Source organism: Melanotaenia boesemani, chromosome 19 (assembly GCF_017639745.1).
Source record: "Melanotaenia boesemani isolate fMelBoe1 chromosome 19, fMelBoe1.pri, whole genome shotgun sequence".
Taxonomy (NCBI): Eukaryota; Metazoa; Chordata; class Actinopteri; order Atheriniformes; family Melanotaeniidae; genus Melanotaenia; species Melanotaenia boesemani.
In genome coordinates this window covers 16619182-16636440 of record NC_055700.1, presented here as the reverse complement: position 1 = coordinate 16636440, position 17259 = coordinate 16619182, and the positions used below count along the sequence as shown (strand labels likewise).

At 37.3% G+C, this 17259-nt stretch overlaps 1 protein-coding gene across 1 annotated transcript in view; it reads right to left on the bottom strand.

Moving 5' to 3' along the window:
• Positions 1-535: 535 nt before the first annotated feature.
• The window catches only part of LOC121630423 (fibroblast growth factor 10-like), a 29895-nt gene continuing 13171 nt past the window's right edge, over positions 536-17259 (bottom strand). The window contains exons 3-4 of the mRNA XM_041970702.1: positions 5513-5616; positions 536-1313 (exon numbers count right to left, since the gene is read on the bottom strand). Of these exons, the coding sequence (XP_041826636.1) occupies positions 1113-1313; positions 5513-5616 (305 nt within the window). The 3' untranslated portion in view covers positions 536-1112. The remainder of the gene's footprint in view (positions 1314-5512; positions 5617-17259) is intronic.

The following is a 17259-nucleotide window of genomic DNA, read 5'->3' as shown; positions in this document are numbered from 1 at the left end:
TTTAAAAAGGTGCAAAAAAGAAACGTGAACTAGACACATTTCCATGGAATAGTTTTAAAGTGAACAAGGCTGTGTAGTGTCACTAGAGCGTGGTGGTACAGGTGACCCTCCACAAGAGGAAAATGGATAAAGCTCTTCTTCAAAATTTACTTTTATCTTTTATTTTGTGAATAACTGGGATAGTAAATCATATATAAGATCCCTGGAATTACATGTCGTCCAGGCCCTGATGCTGAAAAGACATCTAAATTTTTATATTAAAGAGTATTAAGTACATTTAGAAGTACATTTAAACACCGTAAATGATTAACATTAGAAATACATTTAAGTTTGGAGGCCAGCAATGATTCACAAGTATGTTAACCTGTGTTAGGAATTTAAATCATTTCCCAATTTTTTATATTTTCTTAAACTGATTTTTGTCATATTTAATTCTGTACTCAGCAACAGTTTTTTTCAAAAAAGGAATCAAGTCAAACAAGTTAAAGACAAATATATTTTTTAATATTTGTTTAGGTTTAAATGATTAGTACTCAAAAAGAAAAACATAAATGCCAGAAAAAGACAAAAATTTGACCTTTTTGTTTTTGTTCTATTTTTTTGTTAAATATTACATAAAATAAATAATTTGGAAGAAAAACATGATAATGTTAGACTCATGTTGATGCTTTCTTGACACAACTTTCTCTTTCTTGCTTTTCTCTTTGTTGTCTTTTGTTTCTCCTCTCAGTTAAACTTCTTAAAATACTTCCTTTTCTTCCCTCTCTGTCTTCATCTCAGTCACACTTCACAAATCTAGAAATGTGTTACTAAATAACATTTTGGCACAGACGCTGTTCCTGTTCTTGTTTTTCTCTCGCTTAACTGTGCCAGTGTACCTTATAACTTAAAACAGAAAATATTATATACAATGTATACCGATATATCTTTCTTTAAAAATAGAAATGTCTTTATTAACAGTAATTAAATGTCTATAGATTTCCTTTCTTTTCCTCCTCAGTGCATCATACAGATCGTTTTCAAATCTGTCCCATTGCAGCCATCACTGTAACTCCCAAAAAAGAAAAAAGCTCCTGCAGTGTGCAGAGCTGTCCCACGATCGATGAGTCCAATCATCGTGGTTGAACCACTATGGGCAGGAAGTGTGTGGCTGTGTTTTTCCTCCTTGTCTTCTTTCCTTTCATTGGTTTTCCGTTGCCATTCAGTCCCACGAACATGGGCCTCTTCTTATTGCGCCATTCAGCAGAAGCGTAGGTGTTGTACTTGTTCTCCTCGATGCATTCGACTAGATGACAGTCCGGACCAAAATCCCTCTGTGGAAGAGAAGTATGTAAACTTAGAAATGGGATGCATGCAACAATAAACCATTGTTATTTTCTGTTATTAACTTAACAACCACAGTTTCTTTTCTTTTCAAGAATGATCTGAACTTAATAGGACTAGCCCAAAGTCAGATGACTCTTAAAGACACAGCTGAATAGTGTAAGTCTCTTTTGATCTACTCCAGTATGATCCCAATCTGTTTCTCCTCTTAATTTCTGCCACTCATCACCATTTTCATGATTAAGGTTAAAGTTTTAGAGGATAATGGACACACAAACTGTAAGTGTTTTTCTTTTTTGTGTGTGTTTCTAACATTTAAGCCATCAAGGTGCCCTCTAAGCTTGGGTACTGTTAAACTCATGTTGCAATAGGTGTTAATGGCTTACATTGTTCTTTTCAGCTTTAGTTTAACACAAATCTAATAATCATCAGCTAAAGAACAATTCCCATGCTTAATATAATTATGTGTCAGTGTTATGGGAGTGAGGGGTGATGGGTAGGCTAGGGATATACAAGTTAGTTTTTAGGTGTGACATTTTAAAAGTTCAGGCTTGCTGCCAGTGAAGAGCATTGTGGCACAAAGTTTGTGGCTTCCATTACCACAGTGACTGCTACATGAAGGGAAAATTATCTGAGAGGGCAGCGTTTGCCAGTTTACTGGAAGCTGCTGTTGCGCTAAAGGCTAACGTCACTTAAGCAGGCAGTTAACTGAATGCATTTGATACTCACTAGAAAAAAATGTGTTTGCCCTCCCTCATGTGCGCACACACACACATACACAAACACATACAATCATGCTCAGTATCTATCTCTCACTGTCTCTCTCCGAGTCTGGCCACAGCTTTTCAAATTGGTTCCAGAAGTAAAACTGAATGTTCTCAAAGTAAAATGAGAATATTTAACAGACGTTGTGTGTGTGTGTGTGTGTGTGTGTGTGTGTGTGTGTGTGTGATAAGTATTTATGCAAAAGATCTTGAAAAAAGTTATCTTGAGCAGTTTTATAAAGGTTTTAACACCGATTTGTCCAGGCAGAACCATCAAATGGGCCTTTTGGGCACATTCTGGTATCACGTGTACCATTTGACATTTCTTAGCTACCAGCCTGGAAAACGTATTATATTACACCAGGGGTGCCCAAGTCCAGTCCTTGAGAGCTACTATCCTGCAACTTTTAGATGCATCCCTTCAACACTGGAGTCAAATGGCTAAATTCCTTCATCCACATGTCATTCAGCTCTGCAGAGGCCTGGTAACGAACCATTCACTTCAGGTGTGTTGGGGAATAAATGCATCTAAAAGCTGCAAGGTAGTTGCTCTCAAAAAGAGATGCAATGTATTATGCACTTTTATAAAACTATGAATTTACAGTTCTTCTCGCTATAACTTGTTTTAGTAACTAGCCTCCACACACCACCTCTTCCTGAGCAGGATGTCTTAACTGATTTTCTTTTCTTACATCTTCAAGCTACCAAGCAAATTTAAATTGGACACAAAATATAATTAAAATAATAATTCATTAATGTTTTTAAAACACATTGTTACAGTGCCCAGCATGAGAACTAATAATAGCCAAGGCATCAAATCTAACTCACAATTCCAATATTGTATTTTTTAATTCTATTCTATTCTATTTCTATAATATTTCTAAGTGAACTAAGTAACCAGCATTCTGTGATCATGAAATTTACATTCACATGGTGGGGTTGCTAGAGATTCAGACGACAAACATTGGCACATCATGAGCACACTAGGAGGGGATTGAGGGACACATGTTTGGTTTATGCTAACTTTTCTCTCCTTCACATGTTAAAACTAATGTCATAGTTCCTGGGACTTTAGTGTCACTTCAGTTGGGTAAACACCTCCTGATTTTTGTAATAAGGTGACCAATGTGCAAGTGACACATCTTGCAGGTAGGAAATGTGAAATTGTCCATCCCTGCAGGCATTTGCACAACTCATCTAAACTCAAGCAGGTGCAAAGTGTTTAGGTCCAGAATTAGCAGTTATTAGCAAAGCAAGAAGCAAAACTTGAACTTTCTGTTCCTGTGGTACACCAATTACCACATGATTTAAAGTTAAAGATGGAAGATAAAGATGAGGAGGCTGCATATTTGTACTCTGAGCAGGGGGTGTAAAGTCATTTTGATCTTCAAATTTGAACCCCCTCACTGAGTAAAAAATGTTCAGACCTAAAAGGACTCAAAGTGATTGGGGTGGTGTTTTATTTTTCACTGTAAATCACTTTACAATGTATATTGTTTCATACATTGTTGGAAAGTCTGATTGGGCATCTTTACAGCAAAGTATAACTTGTAAGGATTATGATTCTCAAACAAAAAAAAAAGTTTTCTTTCTTTTTTTATTCATCTTTAAAAAACATTTTATATCTGATCATGTCAGTATTGTTGCTGGTATGATGGCATGTGCTTTAACAATTTGTCAGCTGTCTTTCAATTTAAATCAAACACACAAAGTATGGTAAAGAAGAACCACAATGACTGCATGAGAAAATCAAGATGTAGATGCTAACAAACATTTAAGCACCCTCTAATTACTTTTTCATTGCATGAATTGTAAGGACATCAACCCTGTACTCATAATACAAAATGACCCAACAATGCTGTGTGCATGACAGTAAAATGTCCCAAAAATCACATTTAGCAACACACACAGAAACACACACACACACGTATATTTATATATATATCTATATATATAATAAATGTCTTGTTATCTCATAGTTTAAAGATGGTTTTCATTTTAAGTAATGTGTCTGTTTTGGGAGATGTGTTCCAGGTCAATATACTTCTTTGCTAATCTGTGCTAATCTCACATATATTTTCTTTCTTATGAAACCAAGATTATACCCAGGTATGGGTAAGTAAGTTTGGGCAGCAGGCAGAAAAAATAAGCTTCATAATGAGGAGATTAATAAATAAAAAGCTGCTCAGATAGTGTTCAAATAAAACCCAGAGATGACACGGCCATGCTGTGATTGTTGATGAAAATCATGGTAAAAATGTTCAAACCTAATGGTCTTTGTGATACTTTATCTGCGGATGTAATGAAACAATGATTTCAATTGATTACCAACGGATAAAGAAGTCACTGTGTAAACCCATCAAGTGTAATCGAATGCCAGTCCCTCTCTACCTACTGCCACTATGGCTTGTGTTGCACCGGGCAGAAGACGTCATGGGAATTCAGTTTCAGGCCATGCAACAAAATGCCTCTTTTTCTTTCTTGTCTACCGTGTGTCATTTCATCTGTGGTGTGGCTCCAGAGAGACATGCAGAAAATCGGGTCTTTCAAAGTAAGAAATAGGGAGAAAAAAGGAGGGAGAGAATGAGATAAAGAAAAGGGAGGAAAGAGAGAGAAAACAGATGAATCAGGGCTGTTCTCCCCAGAGGGATTGAGGTAGAATAGAGAAACTGAAGGATTGTGTTTCCTGTTTCTGAATGGAGAGAAGAGAAGATGGCTCACACTGACTAACTACGGTACCTGTTTCTGGAGAGTTGGTCTTGCAGCTATTATTTCATCAAGCATTCAAGAGACTTTAAAGTCAAATAATCACCATGTCAAAAAGTCTTTATTGTATGACTTTGATTCTATCACACTGACATACTCATTTGAGTTTACCACTCACAGGACTATGAAAATAGTCTTGCAATGAAAAAAGTGAACATTTTGCATTAAACTTTGAGCCCTGTGCTTATTTTTTCAGGCCTCTGCTTGAAAATGGCATACCTATAATAAAATAACACATATGTCTGCAACTACAAATATCTATTTATTACTTTTGATGTCATAATATAGGGAACAGTCTTGGGATTTGATAAGATGTGTAAATATCAGCATATGTGTGAAAAATAAATTAATATGGCACGTAGGTCAAATGAATAAAGGTTTCTTTAAAGATGAATATGGATATCTGTTTAAATAATGCAGGTTAAGGTTAAAACTTCTATCAAATCATAATACAGTATGTTTGCATTATCTCTGCAAAGGACAACTCTAAAAAGTAAAGCAGGACAAAATAAATGTTTTAGTTCAAACGGTTCAGACTAGGTCTCCAAAATGACCCTTTTAGCACAGTTTGACTTTGTTCTAAAAGTCCCCCAAGACCTCAGGTTTTAAATGGTAATAGGGATCTCACTTAAAGAAAGAAATCTAGGAAAAGAACTTACCGCTCCATACAGAACTCCATTCTTCTTGATTGCCAGGTAACGGTTGCTGCTCAGGCCCCTGATGGCCAGCACTCCCACATCCACTGATTTGATCTCCAGAATACCTGGCACAGCAAGCACAGAGACAAAAACATGTCAAGCTTTTGTGTGGATATTGTTGCATCCGTAGACTTTTATTAGATACTGGAGTGACTTTTTCTGTGACATTTTTCTTTTTAGAGACTAATAACTTTTAAATTAATGTTCCTTCAATATTTTCTTACAAGCATTACTCTCAGTGCTGAAAATACAACATATGATTGACAGATTGATTTGAGAAAAGACCTCAAAAATAGATATTTAGCAAAGACACTATTAATATATAATATGAAAAACAACATTTTGCAACATACATTCCATTCCCATGTATTCTTTTTTATTCAAAAATCTTAAAATACTGTTAAAGACACATGAATTATCCCATTTTCTTCCTCACAAGTGAACCCCAGTCTATCTCCCAGTTTTTTCTCGCTGTATCACATTCAGACCTCAGACTGGCCTCTTGCCCCCTGTTCATTTGCCGGTTAGCTTGTGGGCTGTATGCCCTGGGACCAAGGTGCAAGCCAGGAAAAAACATTTCTGCATTTAATGTTTGTTTTTCTGACCAGGGGAGTGTAGGCAAGCCATCAGGCACACGGACAGGATTGAGAGAAGCACTCTGGCTGCCAGACTTACAAGAGGTCAAGGCATGTGTATCAGTTTTCAAGCCTGAAGCAATTACTGGTTTAAGCTGTGGTCGCTGGCCCTTTCTTCTCTCATCCTGAAGTCAGTACACCAAGCCATAAAACTATCAGATGTTTGAAAGGGTTAGCTTAGGAAGTGGAGCATGGTTGTAGGAGTAAGTACAAAAGGACAATCAGTATCTTCAGATTATCTCTAAATGTTTTTTTTGTCAATATGCACTAGTAAAAAGGCAAAACTGTGGAGAGTCGCTGGTATTATTACGCATATACAAAACATTCATATAAAAAAAAGAAGTCAACACTCTTTCAATTTCAAGGTTTTGCACCTATTGTAAAAATTACCGGGTCCTCACATGGTCTTAACATTAGGTAAAAAAAAAAACAAAAAAACAGTAAAACATCACATTGCCTGTTACAATATATCCTCATTTATTCAACACAAACTAATAATACAGAAGGAGTGTGTGGGGGGGGGGGGAGTAAACCCCATGATTCATTAGCTTGTAGAACTAGCCCCAGCAGCGATAAGTTTAAGGGATGTAATCCGTTTCTCACATTGTTATGGAGGGACTTTGGTCCACTCGTAATGTTGCTTCAGTATATTGAGATTTGTAAGAATTAGATTATCCACAGTTTTCTAAAGTCTTGCACAGCATTTTAGTCAGGTTGAGCTCTAAACTTTGGGTAATTACAAGACTTTAACTCTATTCTTTTTCAGACATTCTGTTGTAGATTTGCTGATGTGTTTGGGGTCGTCTTTCTGCTACATGACCCAGTTTCAGCCCAGCTTTACTGTAGCTGTCAGACAGATGGCCTCACATTTGGCTCTAAAATTCTTTGTTTACAGAGTTTGTGGCTCAGTCACTACATGGTGCCCCAGGTCCTGTAACTGCAAAACAAGCCTTAATTGTCACCTCTCCACCATCATGCTTGACAGCTGGTAAAAGGTGTTTGTGCTAATTTGATGTGTTTGGATTTGGACAAACATGGTGCTGTGCATCATAGCTAAACTGCATACTCATTTTTTAGAATGATTAACAGCAACAGTTGTTTCTCTAAGATCATAGCAGATGCCTTTCCTCCTTGACATTGTGTTAACATACACCTAAATGTTTCAGACCAACAAACTACTAAAATGTCAGTATTTATAGAGGTCCTCACAATTGTTCATGATTAATCAAATGCTTTTAATTAGAAGCATGTGGCTCCTATTTCACCAATTAAATACACTAAAAGCAGCAAATGTTGACTTTGTCTTTCACATTTCTGCCTAGTTAGATGAGGAAGCTGGATGAAAAAAAATGTTGTTTTTTTTTTTGAAGATGTCCTTTTACCCCGTGCTTTCCACACACATGCCCTCACCCTCTCACACACACACACATCTTCAGATAGTGTTTCACAGTGCATGCCATTCATGGTCAAAATCTTTTGGTTCTGCTCTGTATCTTTCTTGGATCTTTCTCTTACAGCTTTTACATATTTCAAGACAACAATGTCATTGTTTTCTCCCTATGCATCTATTCTCACACTGCAAAATGATAATGAGACTATTTTTACATTTGGACACATTTATTTTGATCTGCAGTGACAGTTTCCCCTTCTCTGTATATATATATATATATATATATAAATATATATATATATATATATATATATATATATATATATATATATATATATATATATATATATATATATATATATATATGACGAACGATGCTGGAGTTCGTGTGTTTCTACAGTTTTTTTTTTCATTTGGTCAATAAAAATTCTTAAACGTATAAACATGAAGATTTTCATGGCTCTCTGTGCATCATGCTACTGTTCTATGTTAAGTTCATTACTCACTCAGACCACACTGATCTAGCAGGCTGAAAATGTTCCATTTTGCTGCACCACAGCTGACATTTCCGAGCTGTGATCCATACAAAATAAGATCTGTTTGTGCTGCGCCAAGAGCTTGTCCACCTGTTCAAACCCTTGTCCCTCCTCCTGTTTGATGTGGTTTGTGAAAAACCAAAAGCACAGGGCTCTTTTATGGCCTCTTTACCAGTTACCAGAAGCATCCTGATTGCCTTTAAGTTAAAAAGCCTGGCTGCAACAAAAGGTTTAGATTGCAGCCACACAGTTTATGGGGGGGGGGACATAATCTTGTGGCACATAAAATTTTTGTGATAAACAAACCGCCCCACTGGCATATGCAAACTTCAAACTCTGCTATTGGGCCTGTTGTGCTATTAAAAGTTTTTTTTTTATGATTTTACTTTCTTTTTCTCTGTGTGCCACCTGGGTCTCCCACAGGGTCTTCATTATGAATTTATGTTTTGTGCAAAAGAAAAAAGTTTTTTATGGTCCAGCACTGAAGGCACTAACAGCATTGGGTCTATTTAATTTAAAAGGCATGGACATTTGCAGCTATATGCATTTTCAAGAAACTATCAAGGGCAAACACCTGTGTTTAGCAGAGCAAAACTATAACTTTCAGAACCACAAGCCAAACTTATGATTTGTTTTTTTGTTTTTTTCTGCCTGTTGAGCTAATACTGTAGCATTGACAAAGCTATAAGTTCAAATATGCTAAATATGACCTTTTAATAAGAATGATCCTGTTCATTAACCACTTCATAAAAAAATATATGTTGAGCCTTTATCCATAGTTAATAGTTGCAATATTGACATATAGTAAGTGTATGTGTGAGTGGGGTTTATGCTTTTCATATTAAAACAAGATGTTGTGGATTGCTGCTCATGACTGTGGACCTCGTAATCATAACATTTTCTTAGAAGTTAAATAAATGCTACATCAGCAGAAATTTTAACAACATTAACAGACATCTGAAAATGTGCTGTTGTGCAAAAGGAGAGGGCCCGATGTTGTGCATCCCTGTAACGTTGGAAGCTGTGCAAAATCTAAATAATTTAAACCCTATATTTAATTGAAAACAGTTCAGAGGTAATGTATTAAATATTAAAACTGCATTGATAAAGGTTATTGTCAAATTTAAAGTTAGACAGGTAAGATACAAAAAAAAAATATGTGCAGTGCAAGAAAGGGAAAAAATACAGGTGTTAGACCTTCTCATGTCTCAGGAAACAAGTAGGTTACATGACTGGGCATAAAAACAGCATTACAGAGAGGCAAGTCATTCAGCAAGGTAACAATCTTTCCCATTATAAAAATGCAAAGGCTTGAAGGATAATATAATCAACTGTATGTGTTGTACTAATATTCTCAGAGAATCAAGACAAATCTCTATATCTGAAGGGACAAGGGTGATAATAAGTTTTGAATGGCCGTGATGTTCAGGCCCTCAGGCAGCACTGCATTAAAGACAGACACTGATTCTGTTGTTTGAAAGAATGAAGAAAAGAAAGTCACTGCATGAGCTCGACAATAAAGGACTGCATTTGGATCTTGTGGGTTCTCTGGGATGGCTTGTTGCAGTCCAGACTTGTCACCCGCTGGAAACGTTTGGCTCATTACACAAAGAATAATAAAATAAAGGAAGCCACAAACTTTTGTGTAGTCTGAAGCCTCCATTAAGCTGGAGAAAATCATTTCCTTTTGAAAACTAAGGCAAATGGTCTCCTAACACCAGGGAATTTAAAAAGCTGAGGGGATGCGACATAGTAGTAAATGTGAAATGTGCCCCTATATCTTAAAAAATTGTTTTTGGAAAGTTATTAAAAATTTTTAAGTTCACCTCCATTTTATCTCCGTTTTTCCACGTTTTGGGGACGTTATAACGTTTTTTTTTCAAACCGTTAAACATGTGCCCCCAAATCAGTGGACAGAAATGCACTCACTGGCTTTTCCCTGCTTTACCCTGTACATAATTTCTTCCCCTCACTTTAAAGTGTCATTCTGGCTCTGTCTTTGTAATCTCATCCTTTATCTGTTTTCCTGCTTCAGGTTAACCTCTTAACTTTGTCCTCTGTAAATCTGACTGCACAGAATTTTAGGGGTATGTTGTCTTTGAGAATTCATCAGGGTGTAGCTTTACGTTACACGGCAGGCATACAGTAGCAGTAAACTTGTTAGTACAGTTCTTGTTCTACAAAGCTTTACTCTGTGGATAGCTAAATCATATAAACAACATTTTAAGATGATCTACTCTCTTGCTGCATTCATCGTCACTTTTGAGACTTATTCACAGCTCAAAGCTGCAGGCTGGGATGTAGATTACCTCTTCAGCAACACGCTTATTAGGCCAACAAACTAGCAGATCACTATAATCTAAGTTAAATATTTAGTAAAAAAAAATGTTCAGAGATGCGCACACACACAGGAACGCATATACATACACAGACCTCCTGTCGACCCCTGGTTGGCCCCTTTTGGAAACACGGTCTCTGAGACTCCAGCTGAACCTAAAGGTTAAGGGAGGTTGTGAAAATGTTTCCACTGTTTATTCAGGGTTTTTTTTTGAAGATTATACAGCGGTTGTTCACTTTGTGACCTCAACATGGTGACCAGCTGTGAGTGGATCTACTGCATGGAGAGGTCTTGCTCTATGTTGTGAAATATTGTCACCTTATGGGCTAGTTTGTGTCATGAACTTTCATCAGCAAGAAGAATGGATGTAGTGCTTCCCTGCAGTGATATGAAGAGACATCTGAGAAACAGTTTGTGTGATGCAAAAAGGATTATTTCTATGCATTTTTTTCAATTTAACAGCAGAGGTGTAAGCACTTACTGTAAGCCATTTTTCTCTTTTAAACAAGCATCAGAGTGATTGATGATGTCTTGTATTCACTGTGACATCAGTGTTTACATCCAGGAAACCACATAAAAAGCTACAAAAATATAGAAGAATTGAAAAAATGGGAAACGGGGACCACCACTGTGCTTAAATCAGACATGATTATAACATATAAACTGATCTGCTCTGCTCATGTAATACTTAGAACTATATATATATATATATATATATATATATATATATATATATATATATATATGGACCCTGTTTAGTCCTTTTAGCTGCAGCAGCATTTGAGGCCACCCACGTTTTTTAACAGTGTTCACAAAGTTAAACTGAATGCTTCCAGCTCTTTACGAAGTCAAAGGGAGAACTATGTCTCTCTGCTTAGCAGATTGTTGGTGAGCTCTGGTGAAGATGTCAGCTTGGAGTAGAAACTGGTGCATGTTATGGGTTTTAAGGAAGACTGAGTAACTGGTTTAGAATGATGTGGTTGGCAAGAGTATCATCCTGTGCTAAGTGGCCACATCAAAGTCTGACTAATGGGTTTGACTGTAGCAGAGGAAACAGAGGCTAGTTTCCAACATGGGCAACATTTAACTACAGATATGAAAAGAAATCTTTGTTGGTTTTTGTTGTTGTTGTTTTTGTATGGTATTGTACAATTCACATTGGCCATAAGTTTTTGTGTGATGCATTGAGTGGGTTTGCACTCTTATTTTTAATTAGTGGTGTTGTTCTGGTTAAGATGCTCACATTATTTTGCCTGTTTCCGTCTCCAAAATGGTTCTGTGTCCTCTCCTGACAGAAACACTCACATTGGAAATTGGCAAAACTACAGACGCTGCACAAGCTGAATGTGTCATCACACCTGGACTCAGTGTGAGAAGGAAACTAAACTCGGATTTAACTAAAATTCAACATAAGAGATCACCTGAGTAGAAAACCCTGTTTAAGATCCCAGCTGACAAATAGCACACAGTTTTGACTCAACATTCCCACCCATGTAATCTGAGACAACTTTACAGAGCACAGAAAAACCACAGTGGGTTATGTCACATATTTTTAAGAGCAGCTGAGAGGAAACCAAAAGATATTTGCAGCGATGTTAATGGGGATTTGATTGAGAGGAGAAAAAACAAAAAACATAACCACCTGAGAAATTGTGATTCCTCCAGAGTTGACTTTGTAACATGATAAAGTGCCAGAGCTGCCAGTTTCTTTCAAAACATCTCACAAGCTTGACACGGCAGGAGTTATGTTTTCAGAGAAAGTGCTGCGACGGTTGTCTGCATTTCACACATTTTTCATTTACAGTTCAGCTGCCAGCATGATGTTGCCCAACTGTTGTGGTTTGCACTGTTGCAGACGGACATTTCAGCTTGAGAAAGCATGTTATTTTTCACCTCATGTTATTCAGTTTTGCACATTCTCTCTGTGCTTTAGTCTAACTTTCCTTGTGTCTGCTTGTGCATGTATTAATGTTCACTCAGTACGCACAAACACGAAGTAATTAGCTGGAATTCTTTACTCCTCTGCTCAAACAGCCAGACTGTCCAGATGCCTCTTTGCACTCAGCTCTCCGCTCTACCTTTGATGACTCCATTAAAACCTCACTTTCATCCTCTGTGTGTGTGAGAGAGAGAGAGAGAGAAAGAGTAGTGGTATTTGGGGTGAGCATTGAGGAGAGCAGTAACATTAGGTGTGCACTTGGTGGAGGGGTCTTTTCCTAATGCGCGTGGTGTCAGTATGGCAGCAGCCCTGGATGTTATCCGTCACACATGCTAGTCTTCACCTCCCACAGCTTTACTGGCCATCAATTCAGCCTGTTCACAGACACCAAGCTCACACTTAAATGACACTTTTAGTATTGAGCGTCGGGTAAACTTTTTAAGCATTATGAAAATCTCTCCAAAATACACTATAGTGCAGTCATGGCTTATTGTTTTTGGTTGTAAAAACACATTTTTGGAATTTACGAAGCAAAACTTAAAATTGGGGAAAAAAAAGTGAGATAAGTCCAATCACAGTGATCCATCAATGAATGCCCGAACAGTGAATTTATGCTGTAAGGAGTCATCTTCAAGTCCAGTTACAGCATCTCATGCATTCCTTAATCTAAAAAAGCTTTAGGATAGTCCCCAATAGAGCTTCACAAACTCAAGTTCTGAGCTGTAATGTCATTTTATGATTTAACATTACATTTTATATAGTTTTTTTTTTCATATTTTCTTTAGATATAGTTATTTGTAAAACTGGGGTTGTGGTTTCAGCATCTCTGAGGTTAGGCAACATACCTAAGTCATGCTACAAAGATTAGTGTGTTGCTGATGTGGCAAATGCAGCAATTTGCAAACATGTTTCCCATCACTGTTAACTCCAAAGTGAACAAAAAGCTGCAATTTGTCATTTTGGGCTGAGATAAACTAAGAATTGTTTTATTTGGACAACATCTTTCCATTTATATAGGATGATCCTGTCCTCATTATATGGACTTTAAATATTCCATGCAGCTGTTTCTAAACTAAACCAGAATCCTTTCAATATATTTGTATGATTTGTACCTGCATTCTTTATTCTATGTATTTATTATGAATTCTCCACATAACATAAAGAAAACAAGATGTCCACTTAACTTTGCGGACTAGTAGCCTTGTGGAACTGTTTCCTATTCCGAGAGCTAAGTTCTCCAAAGCAACAGAAGATCAGATACATGATTTTTGTGGATCAAAGACTTTTTTTTTAAGGTGGTGGTCAACTGGTCGGGTTTGTGGCAGGACGATCTTGGTTTGCCTACAGATATCTGGCTCTTATTTCTGTCTTGTTATAGCTGCCTCGCTAATCGACTATGGAGTGAAATAATGGGAAAATGTCAAGCAGCGATGACAGGAAAAATGTAAACAGTTAGAGAAAAATGAGACAGATTCTGTCATTGTCCTCGGTGACTCCTGCCAAAAAATGGTCAGCCTTTAAAAGTATAAAAACAGCACTTTAATAAAGAAGAATTACAGCCCTATCATGGTTCCCCCTTCAACAAACTACTCCTACATTTTTCTCTCTGTCGAGTAGTGATGTAGACGCCAACATGGAGTGGTGGAAGAACATCCTCAGAATGCTTTCAAACTGAACCAGTGTTTTAAGAAACTTGACAACTTCACAAGTGATTGTGTTACATGTTTGTGATTGCAAAATATGACATTAGGTTTTGGTTTGATAAAGATGCCAAGACAAGTATCCAGATAAATGACTGTTCGCAATGTGTGTGGAACAGTTATTATAACAATGTAGTTATTTTCTCATGGATGAAGTTTGTAAAACGATCCAGCTGCACATTTTCTGCACCTTCCTGCTCATCTGACATCAGTTCTGGGCTACATGTGATATACAGTCACTAGCAGAATAATTCATTCCCCTGCTTTGGAAGAAACCATGATGCAACAAGCTGTTTCACATTCAGCTGAGGGTCATATCTGTCCATATATCTTATTTGGGACAATTTCCAGGATGTTATAGTCAGCATTTCTGAAACACACATGCTCTGAAAATGACCCTGGCTTGGTACTAGTGGGGTTAAAGGGCACTCACACATCTTGACCTCTGCAATACCACACTCACTCCTGTGTGTGAGGCGGAATGAGACCCCTAAACAGCATTGATGAAGGAGGGCTGTTAAATGGACGGTTATACATATATAATGTGATGGCTCTGTCATAAACTGAAAAGCCTGCTTGTAAGCAAAGTCATGTGATGAGATCATTCACATTTTCATCTTAAGAAAGATGTCAAATATGAAGACTATAACATTTAAGGACTAAACAGCCATGAAATGAAACTAAGAATGACAAACAAATGCTGCATATCGTGTCAATACATGAGCCAGAGGACTTACTGCATAACAGCTCATAACGAAATCTTTTTAAGTTTCTCAATGAGTGGACTTGGTTTCATTATCTATTCAGCTGTTTCATAACTTTCAAAGAAAAAGCTATAAATCAGTTACGGTATGAAATACTATTGTTCTTACATAAGAGAATCATTATGCAGCCTTTCTAGCGTACATTGATAACATTTGCTCCGCTGATTGAAGGATTTAAAAGTGATATAATTTTACCCCAACTTCTAACCAAAAATCACAAGGAATTAAGGTTTTTTTCTTAACATATCATTAGGTCACATTTTGTTTAAGCAGTGCTGTAGTGGGAGAAATATCAGAGAGTCAATATACAAGTGTGTAGGTAGTATAATTATTTTATACTTTCAGAGTGCAGCTAAAGATAATAGTTCATGTTAACTGTGGCTCTGACAGACTCACGACCTGCTTCAGTATTTCTCGAACAAGATGTCTCAGAGACGTTTGCTCACCGCTTTTATTTACAACCGCTGCAGACAAAATTCTGTGAAGATGTCAAAGTGATTTTAAATGAAAAGCAACACTGACACTAACCCCTGGTGCATCCAGTACCACCTCATAACTCTATTTTATAGGCCACACTCTTACCTTTTCCCATGAGAACCCTAAACATGCTCCATGGGTGGAGAGACAGTGAGACTAAAGCTGCAAAATAAAGACGTCCAAAAACAGACAAGGAGACAACTGGGACTAATTTCAAGGAGATGTTTAACATTTTCTGGAAGGGCCAACACTTGTTACAGTTTTTACTGTGTGTTAACCTTTGCTGAAGCACAAGAGGTTTATGGTGCTCAGAACAAAGATGAAGACATGGTTATGGTTTTTACTTTATAGTGCTAATTTCCCAAAACTAGAAGAATCACTTCCAATTCTGGACAGTTTAGACTGTTTAAGCTCATCTCAGTGCAGAGACTTGCATTCATTTTGAACTTTAAAAGGTGAAATTAGCATCTGTTAGCCACAAAAGCTCAAAAAACTGAGGGAAGCACATGACCCCCAACCAAAAGTGAAGCAGTATTAAGCATACTCTGTGCTCTTCTTAAATTATGGCTTGTAAAACTCATCTATGTTAGTAAGTATTGATTAATGGATGTAATGTTTACAGTGCGGGTGGTCACAGTGAGAATAAAATCTCCGACTGTTGTCAAATTGGCACCGTTCAATAAGTCTGCGGTCCAACTACAAACACATGTCCATTTGTTTCATTGCTTTATTTGTTTGTTTGTAAACAAGATGTGACAGTCTGTGGGCAACACGGAGGGAAGAGAACAAGGACAGTTTTGTTGCTTGTGGTCAGCGGCAGGATCAGTGTTAATCACATCCTGACAACCCTGCAAGGTTTCCACATGTAGGCTGCAGCGCCTGATCTAGAAAGCCTCATGAGGTGAGATGGACAGATGGGTGCTGAGCACAAGACAAGAGCTAGCATGCGCAAATTTATAACACAGGTCCTAAACCCTGAATGATGTGATCTGCTCAACTTTGATTAGATAGGCTTGGCCGTGGAGAGGAGTCTCGACCCCGGAGATGGAGCTAAAACCTTCATCACCTCTGACACCGTCTAATGATGCTCATTTGTAATCTGACACTCTGAACATTACCAGACTACAAGACCATGATGACCGCAGCATCTGCTTCCTCTTTAGCTACAATTTCAAAATTTCCTTATGAAGTGGTCTGTTTGTGAACTTGAGTTTGCACTGATAAACTTAATGCACTAAGCTGTGTAGGTGTACTGCCTTACATGACATGTTACAGTACATGTAGAGGAAACTTTGTAACTTGGCTTTGCCTTACCACAAAGAAGCCACATGTTTCTAATGAGCGCAGCACAGAAACCTGCATCAAGCAAGTAATTTGTCCCCAAGTCAGTGTACTGCTTTGAAGCAGGCGTTTCGCTTCTATCAGCTCTAAAAACATGAACAATGTTATGATCTGAGATGTAAAAACATGTGTAAAAAAGTCTGATATGCACAAACATACCAGACAACTCCTAGGTAAAAAAGACTCTTGCAGAAGACATGAAGCGTGAAATGCGAAAAACCGCATTCATGTTCAAATATAATGGAGCAGAATTAACTTACATCTTGTTTGTTTTGGTTTGAAGGGTACAATTTGTTCAGAACATGTGCAAAAAAGCAGGAGGGGCATACAAATCTTTCTACAAGCAAGCTTCTGCTCAGATGCAAACATTGTACACTGTTGTATGCACAGTTACGAAGACATATGATAATGTGTTTACTCTAATCATTATTTCATAAAATCCAAACCTCCCCAATTTATCACAAAGTGTTCATCCATCTTTTTCAATCTGACATGTGAACATCTATACTTGTTATCAGGTAGACGTGGCTTGACAAAATGCTTACTAAATATCCTGCTAAGGCAGAAGATGGCTTGAAAGGTTTGGCT